This window comes from Fistularia commersonii, chromosome 14 (assembly GCF_037954325.1).
Source record: "Fistularia commersonii isolate RoL2024-O1a breed Wild chromosome 14, RoL_Fcom_v1.0, whole genome shotgun sequence".
In the NCBI taxonomy this organism is placed as follows: domain Eukaryota; kingdom Metazoa; phylum Chordata; class Actinopteri; order Syngnathiformes; family Fistulariidae; genus Fistularia; species Fistularia commersonii.
Window position 1 is genome coordinate 16,225,008 of NC_141297.1, and position 18,817 is coordinate 16,243,824.

Below are 18,817 nucleotides of genomic sequence, written 5' to 3' on the forward strand. Positions count from 1 at the left end.
TCTCTTTAGGAGTGACCAGCATGGATAGGATCAGGAATGATTCCATCAGAGGGACAACACATGTTAGATGTTTTGGAGAGAAGGTCAGAGAAGCCAGACTGAGGTGGTTCTCTCATGTACAGAGGAGGGATAGTGAATATATTAGCAGGCGGATGCTGGAATTGGAGCTGCCAGGCAGGAGGTCTCAAGGAAGACAAAGGAGAAGCTTTATGGATGTTGTGAGAGAGGATGTGAAGGTAGTTGGTGTGAGGGAGGAGGATACAGAGAATAGGGTTGGAGAAGGTTGATTCCCTGTGGCGACGCCTGAAGCGAAGAGCCGAAAGGAGAAGAAGAAGATACAGTATATATTTACAATTGGTCTAGAGGTTCAAGAATTGGAGATATTAAAAAGAAAACCTTTTCGAAACATTAAAATGACTAAATACAGATCAAAATTAAGACTGCATGTATGTTTGAACTATTGAAAACGTTAATTTAAACCATTCAAGTGTGTGACGTCACAGTTTAATTCACATGTATGTCTTTACTGCACTCTACTGTCATGTTATGGCTGAAAAAACTCAGAATAAACATTTTAATGTCATAACCTTTTTAATATATTTACATATACTTACGCGCCGCCTCTGACGTTTGAAGATAAGCTCCACCTCGGTAGGCGGAAGTACCACGGACTTTTGACTTCACTGGAGGACCATCGAAGAAGAAGCGGGACGAACCCCGTTGCATGGTGGGATATGACATATATCACAATGGCGGTATCTAGACGAATGTTTGTAGTTTTTCCCCTGGCTCCAATACTTACCTGTCTTTTTCTCTTGACGTACGAAACATGGGCGGAGGATCTGGTGTGGGACGACAATGGCTACGTGCTGTACTGTCCCTGCATGGGTAAGCTGCTCCCATGACGTGAAACACACACACACGCATATACGCAGGCATTCCGGGTAAACAATAGAGTATACACACGTATTTATTTTTTAATTTTCTAAATATCTTTGGAAAAAAACAGCCTTCAAATTACCGAAAATTTGGATTAAAAAGTGGGGAAAAAAAATGGAAAGCTGGCAGTGAATGCGTTTGAATTAATCACAAGTTTACGCAAGAAACTATTTAAAATTGCAAAGAAAAAATGCTTGAACGTCAACAATAAATGGTGTTAAATTCATTTGGATTCTAAAAAGTCGAACAATAACCTTACATGTGATAATTACCTGACATATGTGAAAACATAATGCAAACTAAAACAAAGCTGAGAAATCAACAAATACTCTTGAAAGCAGCTACATTCTTAAAATTGGTTTCACATTTTTACAAAAAAGAAAAAAAAACTGTTATAATGATCAAATCATTGACGTACTTTTAAAAAATTCAGAAGGGAATTCTCAAAATACTTCAAACCGTTAAGTGAAAATGGTTTGAATATTGGTAAGGAACTCAACTTGGCCACGAGAGACAAAAGAAATACTGCTATATCCATTACATATTGTAAGAGATTACAGTGCATCCCATCTATGTGCAGGTCGCTTTGGCAACCAGGCTGACCACTTCCTGGGCTCTCTGGCGTTTGCAAAGATGTTGAACCGAACACTAGCTGTCCCTCCTTGGATTGTGTACCGCCATCACACACACCCCTACACCAATGTAAGGACAATGAGCACAAAAGCAAAAATGGTATTTGATGATGTAAATCCACACAATGTACCAGGAAATAATGGGAATATCACCAAAAGATTGAATGAAAATTTGAGAATCGTTGTATCTAATTACAACTTAACATTTCATATTGTTAAGAGAAGAAGAAATGCCTTTATAGTCACATACACATATACTTAGAGCACAACATCAGTGAAATATGGCAAGTCATGGATGCACCATGAGCAGAAGGCAGCTAAGAAACAGTGCTAAGGGTTCAGTGTCTTGCTCAACAACACTTCCACAGGCACAGAGGAACCAGGAATCAAACTGGAAATGTTCACTTCAAAAACTGACCACCCTAATCCCCTGTTGTGTATCTCCTCCCAGACCACTGGTTTTACTTTGTTTTCTTTTTAGGTGAATGCCATATTTTTGTTCCAGTATTAGCTTTAGTTCTACACAAGGAGTCATTTTTATTATATATATTTTTCTTATATTTAAATTATATTTTGAATTCACCAATGACAACTGTTTTATTTGTTCTCAATAGGTCAATTATTTGATGTGTTACAGAATCCTACAGACCCATGTGTTACAATTTTTAAATGAACTGTGGAAATATTCGATATGTATTGATCCCAAAATGTTCACAGTTTAAAAAAGAAATAATTAAAAATTAAATGAATAGAGAGAGGGTAGATGGGAACATTCTACTTCCTTCAGTGCCTTTAAACCAGGGATGTCAAACTCATTTTAGCTTAGGGGCCACATGGGGAAGAATCTTTTCTCAAATGGACTGCACGGGTAAAATCATGGCATAATATGAACATTTCCCTTCATCGAAAAATTGCAATCCATTTAAATGGATTTAAAAGTAATTTTTAATAAATAGTAATAAATAATTTGCGGGCGGATTAAACCTGTTTGTGAATGTGGTCAGGCCCGCGGACTGTAATTTTGACACCTCTGCCTTAAAGTCATAGTAATGTATAGTTTTTTGGACCCTGTGTTGCTTTCAGGTCCACGTTCCTTACAGCGAATTCTTCCAGATGGAGGCGCTGTCCGCTTTCCACCGAGTGGTTAGTCTGGAGGCCTTCATGGACAAACTCGCCCCCAAACACTGGCCCCCCGGACAGAGGTCAGCCTACTGCTATGAGGCTGCAGCCCAGCGCAGCATCGACAAGAAGACCTGCCCAATGAAGGTCAGGTCTCTGCTGAAGCTGATCTGCAGCTACACTGAGTAACAGTTGCACCTGGACTTTGTCTGCTGCAGACCCAGGCCTGTTACTTATAGCTAACTGACTGTCAACCCAGGATTTCTTTATTGAAATCTGGGCTGCCTCTCAGCCTGGGAAACATTCAACCATGTGAAATTTATCACACAGTCAGATTATGGTTTGAAATTTGGAAGGAAACTTGATGCATACATTAACTTTTTTTTTGAAAAATTGGATTATGTTAATTGTAGCAGTTTTGAAATATGTATATATCTATATACTATTGGTTACTGAATACAGATGTTAATACAGTTACTTTTTTTCAGTTAATAGCCCTGACATGAAGTCACTTTCTCACTTAGGATGGGAACCCGTTTGGCCCGTTCTGGAATTACGTCGGCGTGGAGTTTGATAAGTCGGTTTTGTTCGGGGGTCTCTCCTTCAGCTCTTTCCATCAGCATCAGTGGATGAAGAGGTGAGCACTCGGCTCCATTTGGTCCAGTCAATGCAGAGCTGCAGCTTCAGTGGATGTAGTTTCAGGCAAATACTCATCACAGAATATCAAACAGTGGTGTAGCACATGTCGTGGTGACACTGTCAGTTTAAAAAATGCTGAAAACACAAACTTAAAACTTATTTGTGATTGAGAGTGTGAGGGTCTCGTGTAGAAGAATAATATTGACAACAAAAAAATAATAACAAATAACAATGACAAAAATATTTGTGAACTTCTACAGTAATTGTGAATTTCTCATAAATGTTTTTTTTTTGTTGTGACTCATTTCACACCATTTTATTTATGACTAAAATAATGTGAATTGTCTGGAGCAGTCAAATCAAGCAATGTCTTTTAGTATCAAGTAATAATTGGTTTCTAAATGCATCCCAATGCATCCCTAAATGCATCTAAATATTTCCCCAATGTTCCCTGTTGGATCAGGTTCCCTGCCTCCGAGCACCCGGTTCTGGCTATGCCAGGTGCTCCGGCCCACTTCCCTGTGGCTGAGGAGCATGTGGGCCTGCAGCGTTATGTGGTGTGGTCTCACAAGATGGTGAAGGAGGGAGAGGCACAGATTGCTGCACTGCTGATCAGGCCATATGTTGCCATTCACCTGAGAATTGGCATTGACTGGGTGAGAGGAGCCTCATCATATTATTTTATATACTCCTGTTTTGCTGTTATCGCTGACAGCAGTTGGTCATCTTTCAATTTCTAAGCACCTGCTATGAGCAAGCAAGTAGCTGAATCATGCCAATCATAGCTGCAACTGGGTCTGCACTATGTAGTAAGGAGATGGTGATCCACGGCTAATTAATGACTGACAGGGTCAATCACAAGACAAATAGTGATTAACAGATAGCTCAACATGTCTGAAAGAGGGCAACAGAGGAAAGAGGGACATAAAGAGTAAAGCTGGTGGGCTATAGTGGCTAATAGAAGCAAAGAGACAGGAACTAACAGATGAATACTAGATGCTGATAATCCAACGTGTATTTTTTGTGTCAGCTCTCATTTGTACCCCAACATAATATAATTGAAGGTAATTAAAATTCTACTGAGAAGTTAACTTCGTTTACACATTAATTGCACAAAAATAGTCTCATGTCATCATTATTTACTAATTTCCTTAACATGTCTCCCCAAATTTGCAGCAAAATGCCTGCAAGATGCTGGACACGGGTGAAGCAGGCTCTCACTTCATGGCCTCCCCCCAGTGTGTCGGCTACAACCGGCAGACTGCCCTGCCTCTCACCATGACAATGTGCCTCCCTGACCTTGCAGAGATCCAGCGGGCTGTCAAGCTGTACGTGAAGAAGACCTCGGCCCGCTCTGTCTATATCGCCACCGACTCTGAATCCCACAGCAGGGACATTGAAAAGCTTTTCAAGGGCAAGGTGAGGCATTCATTATTCCTTGGAGCATTCATTTCAGAAGCATTGTCTCATTACATCAGTACATAATAACGTTACTGCTGTCAGAAAACTATTTAGTTGTATGAGTGTCATGAAATGGGGTAAATAACAAAAACCTCAGTTATTATTGCACAAAGATATTTAACATGTTGAATGCTGTGAGCTGATCCTACAACTAACTGTGCTAGAGGAACAGGCAAAACAACAACCAATCAGAGACAAGATGTGGAAAAGCCACTGTGTGATGTCATCAGAGGAGGATAGACTACTTGCCATGAGTAAATCTCATTTAGACGCGCGCGTGTGCACACGTTTATTCCATTTCATCTAAAGATTGTGAAATGTGTTTGTGTTCATCTTTTTAAGTCAATAAGACCCTAGAATCTGCTAGTCACTGGCAGATGCAGTTTTTCCCTTTGTAGCAACTGGCTTGTCCTGATATAAACCCACCATTGGAAATCAGACTCAATGTGAGGGTGATTCAAAAATAAATTCAGCAGATTCATTTGTTTACATTGGCATTGACATGTTACTTTGTGATGTGAACAGATGATCTGAACTTTCATATTTTACTTTCTTACGTTCAACAGATTTTATTTTTCGTTAAAGGGACTGAATTTAATATCTTTTAAATTGTTTCCTGTAAACAAGTGGTTCCCATCTGGTCTTCTTACAAAACCCAGATTTTTTTTTAATGTGAAATCGCAAATCAAATTTAGGATAAAATATCCTTCATAGACTTCAAAGTAATATTGACTTTTTCACTGCCAATGTGTTTTCCCCACGTTCAACCTGGGGCATATTTTTATGTCCCAACCCAACAGTTGAGAACCACCGGTTTACATTGTCTTTCATTATAACCCGCTTCCTGATATGAGATTATATTTCCTGTGTGTTGTTTGCGTTCCCCTCTGCCGCAGGTGAAGGTGGTGAGTCTACAGCCAGACTCGGCCCAGCTAGATTTGTACATCTTAGGCCAAGCGGACTATTTCATCGGCAACTGTGTCTCCTCCTTTTCTGCCTTCGTAAAGAGAGAGCGAGACGTCCGAAGCCTTCCATCCTCCTTTTTTGGCATGGACGCAACCCGCAAAGCTCATCATAAAACAGAACTCTGAGCTTCACGTTGTTTGCCTTTGGACAATAATTGTGAGAAGGCTGTCGTGTGGAGGCCAGTGTGCAAGCAGAACAGATTCATTAGTCGTCGTGGTTTGTTAGGTTTGTGCAGAGCTAAAGATACAGACAATTCAGCTTTAGAGTGCCACTTTAATCTAAGATAATGGAACAGAATGCTGCAGCAGTTGGCGTTACGAAAGTCATCAATATGCAAAAATGTGCCCTTTTAAAAGTTCTGCCTACCTTCGCTCAGGGAATCCCGCTTTCCCTTACATTTTTGACAGACACAGCCATGTTTTGAGTGCACAGGGGTCTCTGTTAATACTAGACATACATCCATTATCTCTCCTATTTTTGACAGTTTCCTTTACTCTTTACTCCCTTTCTGTTTGCTGTCCTCTTACCCTCCATTCCAGACATCTCATACATATAGTAGACTTTCCATGTCCAATTCCCTTCCTAGTCTTCCTGCTCATCCACTTCACAGCTGCATAAAACCAGACTTTGACTCAGTCTTTTGGACCAATAGCATTTGAGGCCAGTGGGAGACAGAATATCAGCATGGATTCAAGTTTGGGGTGATCCACTCTCAAAATTTAGGATCCATATTCACTTGATTGATCATAAACTGAAGCCAGGGTTACAGTTTAACATTGTTATTGGAGCGTTTAGTCAAGTAGGGCATGTTTTGCAGCAGGACAGAACACCCAGTTTAGCTGTCTAAGGTTAAGAAATTGAATAAGCTTTAAACTAACACTAACTAGTGTTGTGGTAGGAATGATATATATTGTATTTTTATACTGTTTATTATAAAACGGGAAAAATACATCAAGGGGCTGTTTCAAGTTGTGCACATTTAGCATTTTTTTTAAATGTTTGTTTGACCATAAGAGGTCGATAGTAGACTGATACCTTTGAGAGGATGTAACCCCTCAATTTCCAATCATGTGGCAGTCCTTGTGGTTTGTATGTGAACTGACTGATTTAGTAAACTGAAATAACACAAAATCATCTAAAACTCATTTTCTGGAGGCCTTATTTCAAAGCTTGGTTTGGCCTCCACTACCCAGCACCAAGGCCTCCTTTTGCACCTTGATTTCATCTTCAATTCTTGTCATGCTGATGACCAGATGTCCTGTTGTGAGGAATCCCTGAGCTTTCAAGCTTCACTTCAGCTGGCAGGACCATCTGAAAAATCTGTCTTCTGACCGTCACCTGTACAAATGTTGGCTCAACATCCACATCTTTCAGGGATGTGTCCATCTGTCCTCTCGTCTTCAGTCAGACAAAGCTTGACCTTTGGCTCATAAATTACTCGTCCATCAGCTGCAATCAGGGTCCTCTTGATCTTTGGCTTTTTCTCTCTCTCTCCTTCTCTTGACCGCTCCTCTGCTCCAGATGGCGGTGGGTCTCGAGTTGATCCAGGGATGAATGAACAAGGGGTTTCCCAGAAATCCTTCCCCTGCTGCTTCTCATCCTGCCACTTTTCCTTTTCCTCCTCTGGCCTTGAACAGCAACCATTGTTCTTTGCTGCCCCCCTTCCTTTCCCACCTGCTTCCTCAGTGCCTCCTTGCTCTCCTCAGATATTCCTCCTCGTGCTCCAAAATCTGCTTCCTTACTTCTTCCAAACCTCGTGAGGCTCCAGTCTTCTCTGATCAGCTTATAACTTTCCCATCCAGCGACTGGAGTTAAGGTAGAGCAGCAACCACAAACTGAAGGTCGTCTTTGAAAAGGGTATATGGGTAATACACCAGAAACCGCTCCTGTCGGTGGATGTTATTCCTCAGGTTCTCCACAAAGTTCACTGTTAAAGCTAGCTTCTGAATGCTTCTCATAGACGTCAAGGTTTTCAATGTTGTTCATGGCCAGATTCAAGTACTCCAGCTTCTTAAGGTGACCCAGAATTTCAATCTTGGGAATGAGATTGCTCTGCAGGTAGAGGATCATAAGGACCCTACATCACCAATCAATGTGCCCGATCTTTATGTTCTGCTGGTGCAGAGAAATTTCGTCCAGGGCCTTGCTGGCGAACTATGTTTTCTGTGATGATCATAATTTTTCCTCGATGGTGGCAGCCAGGTGTTGCTAAAGAAACAGTGACTCTCCCACCAACTCCTCTGGGATTCTCTAACCTACTTTTACATCTCCGGATGCCTCATGTCACCTACCTCTGCCAATCCAAATTAGTGGAATTAAACTCATCTACCCTCTGATCAATTCTACTGATAATTGATGGGTGGAGGTCAAGGTATAATTGGTTGAAATGAGTAGGGATTTGCTGACGTTTCCACAGTTATACTTTTTTCTTTTTTTTTTTTCACAGCAGTGTCACATTACTGTGACACACTAGTGCACAGACTATTTAAAGTAACATCGTTGACTTGTATGTTGCTATTATATCTTAAGTCAGTTGGCATCAAGAGACTTACTGCCTCTTTCTTAGTCCAGTGGTCTACTAACATCATAGAATACCCTGTACAGCTTCCTATGTGACATCAGATTCCACACACACTTCTTGATTGCCTTTTCCGTTCATAATGTGCTTCCCTTTTCACCATGTACACAATTTCCTTCCCCCGGGCTCCATGTGATATCATAACTTTCCAGTGATGTAATGGCTTTCCGAGCTGCATACTTTCCTTTTTAACATGAAACGTGCTCTCAGCACAGTTCCCCTTCTCTCAGTGCGGCGCTCATTCATAGTGACATCACAGCTTACCCTCAAGATCTCCCCCCAACATTCCATGTAATATCTTAACTTCTCCTTTCAATGTGAGCCATCACTCTGTGCCTCACTCAGATACTTCCAGTCAACACATTCATTGAATGTGTCCCATAGACAAACATGGGTTTGATGAAAAAGTGCCATATATGTCACAACTCTTTTCTGTACAAATTTCATTTTGGGTAAAAAAAAAAATCCTCTGACTGACGAATTTATGAGCCCAGAAAAAAACAGACTAACTGATAAAAGGAACAGAATTCAAGGATTATGTAGACAATGTATGATGGACATTTTCTGTGAATGAGTTATTTTGCAGTGCCGGTTGCGTTGAATGAATTTTGGATTGTATGGAAGCAGGATTTCATCACATTTTCTAGTACGACCTTAATCAATAAAGTGATATTTTAAATAGACAGCAGCCTCCGCCTCTTTATCCCCCTCTGGTATCTTGGCTGCGAGAATCAGCTGATACGATGTCTTGCGAGCCTGACATGGTTGCCAGATATATGAAAACACGTTGAATGCTTGTCCATCGTCCATGGGAATGCCTCCTGGCATTGTCACAGGTACACATGTGCTTGTTATTTGGGACGTTTTAAGTGGTTTTTATACAGACCAGACCAAGATACACACGTTTCGGGAGGGGGTTATTTTCAAGTGTTCCTTACATATGTGTGTGTGTGTGTGAGAGAGAGAGAGTGTGAGAGAGAGCGAGAGAGAGAGAGGGGGATTATGGATACAGAATCTGGCAACTCCGTCACGGTTTGCGGTGAGCGGTGGCTAACGGCTGACCGGGAGTTCTGGTGCGGCTTAATGTTCGCAACTTGACTTAATAAGGACGATGCCACGCCTGTGATGTACGGCGATGTCGTTATTGAAAAACGTCTAAGGATCTTATCATCTTCGTTTTTGTCTGTCGACATGGTCGATTCATCTGTGCCCTTGCTACTCGACAGGTAACACTGCTATCACCGTCGTAGCTTCGGAAACCAATGTGTTTGCCGTTGCTAGGCCGGTTATGTCGTGTCGTCATGGGATGCAGTTTGTATAAGCTAGCGCCCGTTAGCTGAGCCTTTACCCACGAATTTATTTTAAGTGAATTTAACGCGGATCACGAATACCGGCAGTTGCCTAAGAGAGTTTGTCACCCCACAGCGTCAAGGTCCAACGTTAAAGGATTAATCTACCTAGCACTTTATAATGGCCGGTTTAACGGGCTAAATATAGTAAGCTAATTTTGGTGGCACTGGTCGGTAGCACTAACTGGTAACGCTATTATACATTCTTTCTTGCAGGCAGCGAGAAATGTGTCGAAATATCGCTCGCAGTGTTTTTATTTTCCCGATCTACCAAGAGAAACCATAAGGTCCATACATTACGATATTTGTCTATGAAATGATTTAATATGTCGACGTAATCGAACACCAGGGTTTCAGACAGACATCTTCAGTATCCTGGAACAAGTTGAAACATGTCAGATGAATGTGACAAACTGAATTTGAAAGATACAATTTATATGTCTGTGTGTCATAATACAGATTGCCACTGATGCTTGGTTTTGTGTTTTTCAACAGGTTCTGATGTGGAAATTTTATTCTGGAAAATTGCTGCAGTGGTTCCACCTAGAGTACAGATACAGAGCAGTGTGAGGCAGCGGCTGCTTGACAACATGTTGAAAAGCAAGAGTTCTGAGTTGGTAAAGGTGGTGGTCCGTTGTCGACCCATGAATGAGAAAGAGCGGGCTGCCAAGTTCGAGAGGATGGTCTCTGTTGATGTCAAATTGGGACAAATTATTGTTAGGAACCCTAGGGATGCTTCAGCCAGTGACCCCCCAAAGGTCTTCACTTTTGATGCGGTTTATGACTGGAACTCCAAACAAATAGATCTTTACGATGAAACCTTCAGGCCCCTGGTGGATTCAGTTTTGACGGGGTTTAATGGGACCATCTTTGCCTATGGACAAACAGGCACAGGGAAGACTTACACAATGGAGGGCATAAGAAATGACCCAGAGAGACGAGGAGTCATCCCCAATTCTTTTGACCATATTTTTACTCACATTTCCCGCTCCCAGAACCAGCAGTACCTGGTAAGAGCGTCTTACCTCGAGATTTACCAGGAGGAGATCAGAGACTTGCTCTCCAAGGATCAGTCACTTCGCCTTGAGCTCAGGGAGAGGCCGGACACCGGTGTGTATGTCAAAGACCTCTCATCGTTCGTTACCAAGAGCGTGCAGGAGATTGAACATGTCATGAAAGTAGGCAACCAGAATCGCTCAGTTGGTGCCACAAACATGAATGAGCACAGTTCACGCTCCCATGCCATCTTTGTAATCACGGTTGAGTGCAGCGAGTTGGGGGTGGATGGCGAGAATCATATCAGAGTGGGCAAACTGAACCTGGTAGATTTAGCTGGCAGCGAGAGGCAGACCAAGACAGGTGCTCAAGGTGAGCGGCTGAAGGAAGCCACCAAGATTAATCTGTCGCTCTCTGCTCTGGGGAACGTCATCTCAGCACTGGTGGATGGCAGAAGCAGTCACATCCCTTACAGAGACTCTAAACTCACCCGTCTGCTGCAGGATTCCCTTGGGGGAAACGCTCGCACTGTCATGGTGGCTAACATTGGCCCAGCGTCCTACAATGTAGAGGAGACATTGACGACACTGCGCTACTCAAACAGGGCTAAGAACATCAAGAACAAACCCCGCATCAACGAGGACCCCAAGGACGCCTTGCTCCGTGAGTTTCAGGAGGAGATCGCGAGGCTTAAGGCACAGCTGCAGAAACGCTCAGGGAAGAAAAAGAGGAGGAGACGGAGGCGAGCTGGAGAGGGGAGCGATGGCGAGGACCTGGATGAAGGTGAGACCGAAGATGATGAAGAGGATGGGGACGACTGGCGGGAGCAACAAGAGAAGCTAGAGGGGGAGAGGAGGGCCATCATGGAGGATCGCAGTCTTGTGGCTGAGGAGAGGGCTCGCCTCCTTAAAGAGAAAGAGAGAAAAATGGAAGACTTGAGGAGGGAGCGTGAGGCTGGAGATATGCTTGCGGCTAAAGTGAAGGTAAGAAGAAGGCTTTAATTGATAAGCTCAATTTTAGAAGTTCATTATGTTACAAGAGCAAAGAGATCATGGATTGAAGAACCAAGTTTCACATCATATGAAACAATATTTGCGTCATAGAAAAATCCTTCAGATACAAAACACAATTGGGGTCGCGCAGTGGTTTGCGCTTCTGTCTCACAACACAAAGGACTCTTGGTTGTTTTCAACTGGACCTTCCTATGTGAGATTTTCATTCTCTCCCCGTGTCTGCGTGAGGTTTCTCCAGGTTCGCTGGTTTCCTCCCACAGTCCAAAAACATTCAGAAGGTTGATAGGGAGAAAAATGGGAAAAGTGCCCTAGTATATGAATGAGAGTGTGAATGGTTGTTTGTCTCTACATGTGGCCCTGTGATTGAGTGGCAACCGGGCCACGGTGTACCCCACCCCTTGCACAATAACAGCTGGGATAGGTTCCAACATTCCCCATCCTCCCAAGTGTAGGACTAAATGGTTCACAGTGGCTGGATGGATAATTAGATTAGCATTTTTTAATTTTTTAAATGAGTGCTTATTTAGATCAAAAGAGATAAAATGTATGTGCTCAATGAGCAGATTTTTAGATAATTTTTGCCACTTTTACTTTGGTACTTTACTTTTACTTAGGTAATGTCCTGATAATATTTAGGTAATATGAAAATTATTTTTAGTTGGCTTCTTGGACATTTGTTAAGCAGATTTTGATTTATTAAATTAATATCTTCATTAAAAGGATAGATGAATTGGTTTCTGAATGCTGTCTCAAACTCCATGTCCTCAATGTTCTCCTGGTCAGTATTGTGACTCGTGCAGTTAGCTGGTCAGGAATATTTGAGACTTGTGCTACAGGTGATTTAATTTGTTTCCTCACTTTCTCCTCTTGCCAGTCTATGGAGAGTAAGCTGCTAGTGGGGGGCAAGAACATTGTGGATCATACTAATGAGCAACAGAGGATGCTGGAGCAGAAGCGGCAGGAAATAGCTGAGCAGGTAGGATATGACATCACCTGAAAAAATGATTCATAGCAAAAAAGTTATGAGCACCAGTGACAGGAAAGCTGGGTTAACTTCAAAATGTCCTGATCCAACATTCTCATGTCCAATTCAGCAACTTCAAATCGGATCATAACTGTTATCCCACAATTGGCTCCTTTGTTCAGATGTTTCAGAGAACTAATTACTCTAAGTGCCTGCTTAATCTATACAGTTATCAACTGTTAATGCAATAATAGTAATTGTGTTAATGTCACATGTTCTGAAAATTACATTTGAGATGAAAAGCATTCAGCACAAGAATTAAAAATAGCCAGCATGAGTTGTTATTTGCTTGCCCATAAATTGCAACACCAGCGTTGTCAGCACAATGACATTAAATCAAACCAAAAGATTTTTTCCCTTTAATTTCCAAAAGTTATTTGGCATAGAGTATTCAGTATTCATTTTCTCAAGTCAAGGCGATAAAAAGTGCACAACACAATACGGAAGAGATATCAAATAGATAATCACAACAGCATTACAGATGTAGAAAAAAGAAATCACTGTCGTTACATGATAAGGATAAGGTTATTCATACGTTAAAAAGCAATGTCTGCTGCAAGAATATAACAACCTTCATAATTTAGACTTACACAGACCCTCCTGACAATTAGTTTAACTGGCAGTTGAAAAACTGCCCTCCATTTAGTTGGACTGATTGCTTTATTCTGCAGCCTGAAAAGCTTATTCAGAATCCTTTGAAAAAAAGTTATTTTGATTTAAATCACTGCTGTGTTGACAATTGTATCTGAGTGATGACAGAGTAATTAATCTGCTTGACTGACATTCATCAGCTATGATATCACTTTAGAGCTTTCACTACACTGATACATAAAGACGAACAAAAACTTGTCCACTTGAATGAAAGTTAAACACTGGAAGGCCTATTGCTCCTGAATGACAGATAAGAGTTTAAAAAAATTAAACACTTTGCAGTTTTCTCTTGCAGTATTTTCAGATTGGAAATGTGAATTTATGCAATCAATATGTGACGTGTTTTTAGTGACAGCATATCAAATGAGACAAGAGAAAAGTGCTCCTTCAGAGCAAATTATAGCTCTTTGTTTCTACTATAATCTTGTCCATATAAAAAAACCAAATCACTTTATACACGGTATGCAAATGCACTAGTTAATTTGCTTGTGAACTGTTTTTAGATGACACAGAAAAAAACCTAAATCAGCACGTCGACAATTTCAATACTAGTACAATTACTTATCAGTTCATACAGAGAAGTTGAATATAAAATCATTGAAGAAGAACATTCTGTTTCAAGAGCAATGGAAGCCCCGTTGTTTGAAAAGCCTACAACCTGTTAACGGGCTGCTGTGATGCTTGTTTCACAATCATCTGCAGTTCCACACAAGCTTTCATGGTTGTGCATCCCATATACTGCACAGACCACCACCAGGCTGTGGATGTTTGGTTTCAGAAGTTAATTCCCTATTGTTCATCTGTTCTCACCTTAGGACCTATTTGATTATAAACATTACAACATCTCCTCAGAATAAAGATCCTCGTCCTTCACTTTTTTAACCAAAAGAGAGACAAGTGTCAGTCTTGTTATACTTGTGGCACAGCAGTCAGACGATAAAGGTTGGATGCGCTGATGTTTGTAGAAACGGAGAGAGCGAGAGATGCAGCAGCAGATGGAGAGTCGAGATGAGGAGACTTTGGAGTTGAAGGAGACCTACAGTTCCCTTCAGCAGGAGGTCGACATAAAGACAAAGAAGCTAAAAAAGGTAAAAGCATGCCTTTAATTTTAGCAGGTAGGTCAGGCATTCCATGTAATATTTCCATCCGACTCTTTGGTTTGGACAGTACATTGTTCTTAATGACTTACAAATGCAAATTCCTTCCCACAGTCGTAACCCTGATCTCTGTCCTCTAGCTGTTTGCCAAGCTGCAGGCAGTGAAGGCAGAAATTCAGGATATCCAGGAGGCACATATCAACGAGCGTCAGGAGCTGGAGCAGATTCAGAATGAGCTCACCAGGGACCTAAAACTCAAGTAAGGAGTCCCAAGTCTGTCTTAGTCAAGGCCAATCATTGCACTTTACCTGATGCCATTAAGTGAACATTAATATTCGACACTTGTTCTGTCAGCCCTTAAACATTTTCAAGAATCCGCAGCTATATCTGAAACAGTCGATTTGCTTCAGTGTAAAATATACATGCGCACACAACAAGAGAAAGACGCATAAGAATGAGATCCTAAACAGAATGGTTGGTTTTGTAATTATGTTTTCTATGTGTGTCTACTACATGGCTCTCCTTCTGCTTTTAGACATCTTATCATTGAGAACTTCATTCCGTCAGAGGAGAAGAACAAAATAGTCAACAGAGCTTATTTTGATGAAGAGGATGAATGCTGGAAAACAAAACTCATCACACGTATTGAGGAGTAAGTCACAATGTTCATTTCTCTTTAGTTGTCTCAATGGTTACCAGGCAGCTTTCCTCCTGCTCAAGTACAAGTCATAGTTTCAAGCCTCTTCTGCTTTTCCTTGAATATTTCAATATAAGACAGCTGCACTTTGTCAAAATCCTTAAAGGAGAGGAAAAATGAATCATTTGTTTAGATCATTACAGGTTATTAACAGAACTCTGTCCTGGCTTACTTCATTCTTATGTTCCACATAATCCGTTCTGTTTTCAACTATCTTAAACCAGAGAAATCCCAGTGGACAACTTCTTCAATGACTGATTTGACACCCAACACCAACTGTTAACATGTTTATATTTTGTCACCTGTGTGGCCAACTGCACAGGCCTTTTAACACTGATTCGGATGATATACAGATTACTAATGGCTGATGGAAATTGTGCAGATTTATACATGGGAAGAAGGCCTCCATGGTTCTCAGTAGGTTACTGGGGACCGTAACTGACTTTACTGACACATTATGTCAGGAGGGGCATTATATTAACATTACCTTGAGACAGGACAAGGGGGGTGGGGGACTGTCCTTCCAGTCGGCAACACTCATCTAGAACAGCAGCATCTGATCAGCTTTGACACCCCCTCACATTAATTATAGTTTTCAACATTTGATGCTGGAAAGATCTCCTATCAGCAAACACTTAAATCTGATTTATTGGATTTGGACCCCATTCCCCACCCCCAAGTTGTCGGATCATTTCAGTAATTGGTGGTCTAGTTGAACTGCATTTGCCCTTGAGCTGGACAAAGCAAGTTATGACGGGCTCTACTCTCCTTGGGTCTTGAGTCAAGGACCTCATAAATTACACGTCAGCTACCTGTAACTTTACGGTTAAATAGCACTGTGTGTATGTGCGCACTTTTCCAGTGACCACCAAATGATGAGCAGGCCTCTCTCTGCGGTGGGATACAGGAGGCCTCTCAGTCACCATGCTCGCATGGCCATGATGATCAGATCGGACATGAGATACAAAGTAAGATGCATTTCTTTAGTTACTTTCCTTTCAAAACATGTCGAATATCAGTGTGTAATGACATGTATTACCTTACTGTATATTCCCTGTGTTTATGGGGGGCGGCGTGGCAGGAGGCAGAGCAATTGTCTTTGGAACTAAACATTCCTGGTTCAATTCCTGTGTGTGTGTGTCAAAGTGTTGTGCAAGACACTGAACCCCAAACTGTTCCCCTGGCGCTGGTGGATGGCATGCCTACTACTCATAGTTCATCCATGATGGCTTAATTGCAGAGAACAAATTTCCCCACGGGCATAAATACATTATTACTATTATTATTATTATTCAACATGAGTCATTTTTTAAAAAAAAACTTTATTTTCCAATATTTGACAATGTGTATCTTTCTTAGTTACTATCCTCATTCACTTATTAATTTTTTTTCCTGCAGCAGATTAATTGACATTTTCAATTGACATTTAACCTTTTATTGCTCAGTAAATCATTGAGAAATCAAAATGAAAAATACCAGCTGTATAAAAGGTTAAGGCCAAGAACTATTTAAACAGCACAAACAGACACTTCTCTAACCATAGTTTTATCCTCCTTCTGCTCGCTGACAAACAAAACCAGCAGCTGTGAAGTGAGCTGCTGTGAACCAGAAACACAGTCAACTCAAACAATATTTAATGCCCCTGATTCGGGCAGTGTGTAATGTGTGCGCATCTGTGTGTGTGTGTGCGTGCGTGCATGTGTGTGTGTGTGTGTTTTGTCTTGCCAGGCTGAGAACATCCTGATGCTGGAGCTGGACCTGCCAGCACGGACCACCAAAGAGTATCAGGAGCCAGTCATCGCCCCAAAGGTGGCAGCAGCTTTAGAGGATGCTCTTAGGGACGAGGAGGAGATCCAGGTAGATGCCTCAGGATTCCACAGCAGCCTGGGACCAATCCCCCCGGCCAGTGCCAGCGGAAGCCTCAAGAAGCCCAAGTCTGGGTCAGTTCAACACTGTCTCCCCTCAAACTATTTTTAAAGATATAATGCCTGCAGTCTGATTGATTGTCAGCCTGACACATCAAGGATTTGTCAGTACCAGTAAGCTTGTCAGATAAACCACGGAAAGTCTGGACACCAGTGATGTTTATACCATAACTGGACTATTATTACTATATTTGACTGGACTTATGCTGAGACATCGAACCCCATTGATGAAATTTAGTTAGGATAATGAAAGTTGGCATTCATTTTAAGTTTGGTAAATAACCAAATTTCAACATCTTCCCAACACCCACTTAATATGCATCTGCAGTCTTGGCAGCTGTCTAAAACCAAAATAAAACAGGAAGCAGCTTAATACCAATTATGTATATAAGAATCTCAGCTGTGTGTTGATTATGGAATAACTAACTAATTTGCTAACATCACTATTAGCACAGGTTTCAGTCAGGCCACTTGTAATATTACTCCCAAATAAGATTTAGTCAAATGCAGTCTTTTTGAAAGTGGTGTGTTCTTGTCTTGCAGTCGACCCAGAACAGGCAAGAAGTCGAGCACCCCTACTTCTTCATACAGCCCCTCCAGCCCAGTGTCCCTGCTTTACCCTCAGTCCCGTGGCCTGGTACCCAAATGACTGCTTCTACCAACCCCCATGCTGCACTGCTACTCACCTCGCCAGGCACAGAGTGACAGACACCATACCACTATGTCTGATGATGACTGAAGCCCCTCACCCTGATGGAGATCTGGAGCCTCCTTCCCTCCCTTCCTTCCTTTTGCTTGGCAGAGCCATGATGTCATGCAGTTTGTAAACTTCTTAATGTACAGAAAAGGGTGAAGGCAGGATCCGTTGCTGATGGAATGCAGTATCGTGTGCATGCGTGTGCGTGTGCGTGTGCGTGTGCGTGCGTGCGTGCGTGCGTGCGTGCGTGCGTGCGTGCGTGCGTGCGTGTGTGTGTGTGTTTGAGATTCTCGAGTGGACTTAGTTCCTGTGGGATGTCTTCATGCGTTTACTGAATCCTGATTATTTTGCTTTCTTAAAATGCGCTGTCTCTTCATGACTGGAGATATGGTAGTGAAATGCTTGGTTCAAACATCCTGCATCTCTCAGTTGTAGTGAAACCATAGTGCAGGAATCATGTTGGGCTGGCCACCTGCTGACAACCAGTTCTTATGATAAAACTGGATGACGAACTGACTTTTGAGTCCGCTGCAGGTGACCTGATGAACTGTTGGCACAATGACACTGGAGACGCTGCACGACAGATGGGATGCATGTGGTCTGCAGGTAGAATGGAGCGCAACATCTGGACATGTGTTTGTGTGTGTGTGTGTGTGTGTCTTTCATGTCAAAGGAATAGTTAAACATTGCGGTACAGTTTTCATCAGCATCAGTCACATGACTGATGCTGATCACCAAGCTAATCTTTGGCCTCATTTTTAAAGCTCTTTTACAAAGTTGTTGAGCTGTTGGCCCTGGTGACAAAACTCTTACCTGCCTGTGAATAGTTCAGACTCAGGTAGAGGTGGAGAGAGTTTAATCCAGGTTATATAATAACCATGTCATTACATACTCGCAAACAGAGGCACATGATCTTCTAGTCAGTCACATAAGAAGCCTCTACTTAACATAGATTGAAAATCCTCTCAGACTGTCACCGTCTACCAGCAGAGAGCAGAGGAGAGCGAATTATAATATCAGAAAATTCCAAGTGA

At 41.8% G+C, this 18,817-nt stretch overlaps 2 protein-coding genes and 1 pseudogene across 2 annotated transcripts; 2 read left to right on the forward strand and 1 right to left on the reverse strand.

The window, feature by feature from the left end:
- The first annotated feature begins 704 nt into the window (after positions 1–704).
- Positions 705–9,017, forward strand: pofut1 (protein O-fucosyltransferase 1). Its single transcript, XM_086159929.1, has 7 exons — positions 705–888; positions 1,520–1,641; positions 2,655–2,837; positions 3,215–3,327; positions 3,793–3,985; positions 4,506–4,748; positions 5,687–9,017. Exons 1-7 carry the CDS (start codon positions 735–737, stop codon positions 5,879–5,881), a joined length of 1,203 nt encoding a protein of 400 aa, XP_086016055.1. The 5' UTR covers positions 705–734; the 3' UTR covers positions 5,882–9,017.
- LOC147227404 (dynein axonemal assembly factor 11-like) lies at positions 6,920–9,527 on the reverse strand (annotated as a pseudogene).
- Positions 9,441–17,856, forward strand: kif3b (kinesin family member 3B). The gene is made up of 9 exons (XM_086159561.1): positions 9,441–9,560; positions 10,179–11,662; positions 12,567–12,668; positions 14,333–14,455; positions 14,605–14,723; positions 15,000–15,116; positions 16,024–16,129; positions 16,890–17,101; positions 17,630–17,856. The coding sequence occupies exons 2-9, from the start codon at positions 10,274–10,276 to the stop codon at positions 17,733–17,735; spliced, it is 2,274 nt and encodes a 757-aa protein (XP_086015687.1). The 5' UTR covers positions 9,441–9,560; positions 10,179–10,273; the 3' UTR covers positions 17,736–17,856.
- Positions 17,857–18,817: the final 961 nt, after the last annotated feature.

Bases quoted from the DNA above. Each gene is read 5' to 3' on its own strand.
- kif3b (XM_086159561.1), top strand. From the start codon at position 10,274: ATGTTGAAAAGCAAGAGTTCTGAGTTGGTAAAGGTGGTGGTCCGTTGT. The intron at 14,724-14,999 runs GTAAGGAGTCCC...TTCTGCTTTTAG, and splicing joins ACCAGGGACCTAAAACTCAA to ACATCTTATCATTGAGAACT. The intron at 17,102-17,629 runs GTCAGTTCAACA...CTTGTCTTGCAG, and splicing joins CTCAAGAAGCCCAAGTCTGG to TCGACCCAGAACAGGCAAGA.
- pofut1 (XM_086159929.1), top strand. From the start codon at position 735: ATGACATATATCACAATGGCGGTATCTAGACGAATGTTTGTAGTTTTT. The intron at 889-1,519 runs GTAAGCTGCTCC...ATCTATGTGCAG, and splicing joins GCTGTACTGTCCCTGCATGG to GTCGCTTTGGCAACCAGGCT. The intron at 3,986-4,505 runs GTGAGAGGAGCC...CCAAATTTGCAG, and splicing joins TGAGAATTGGCATTGACTGG to CAAAATGCCTGCAAGATGCT.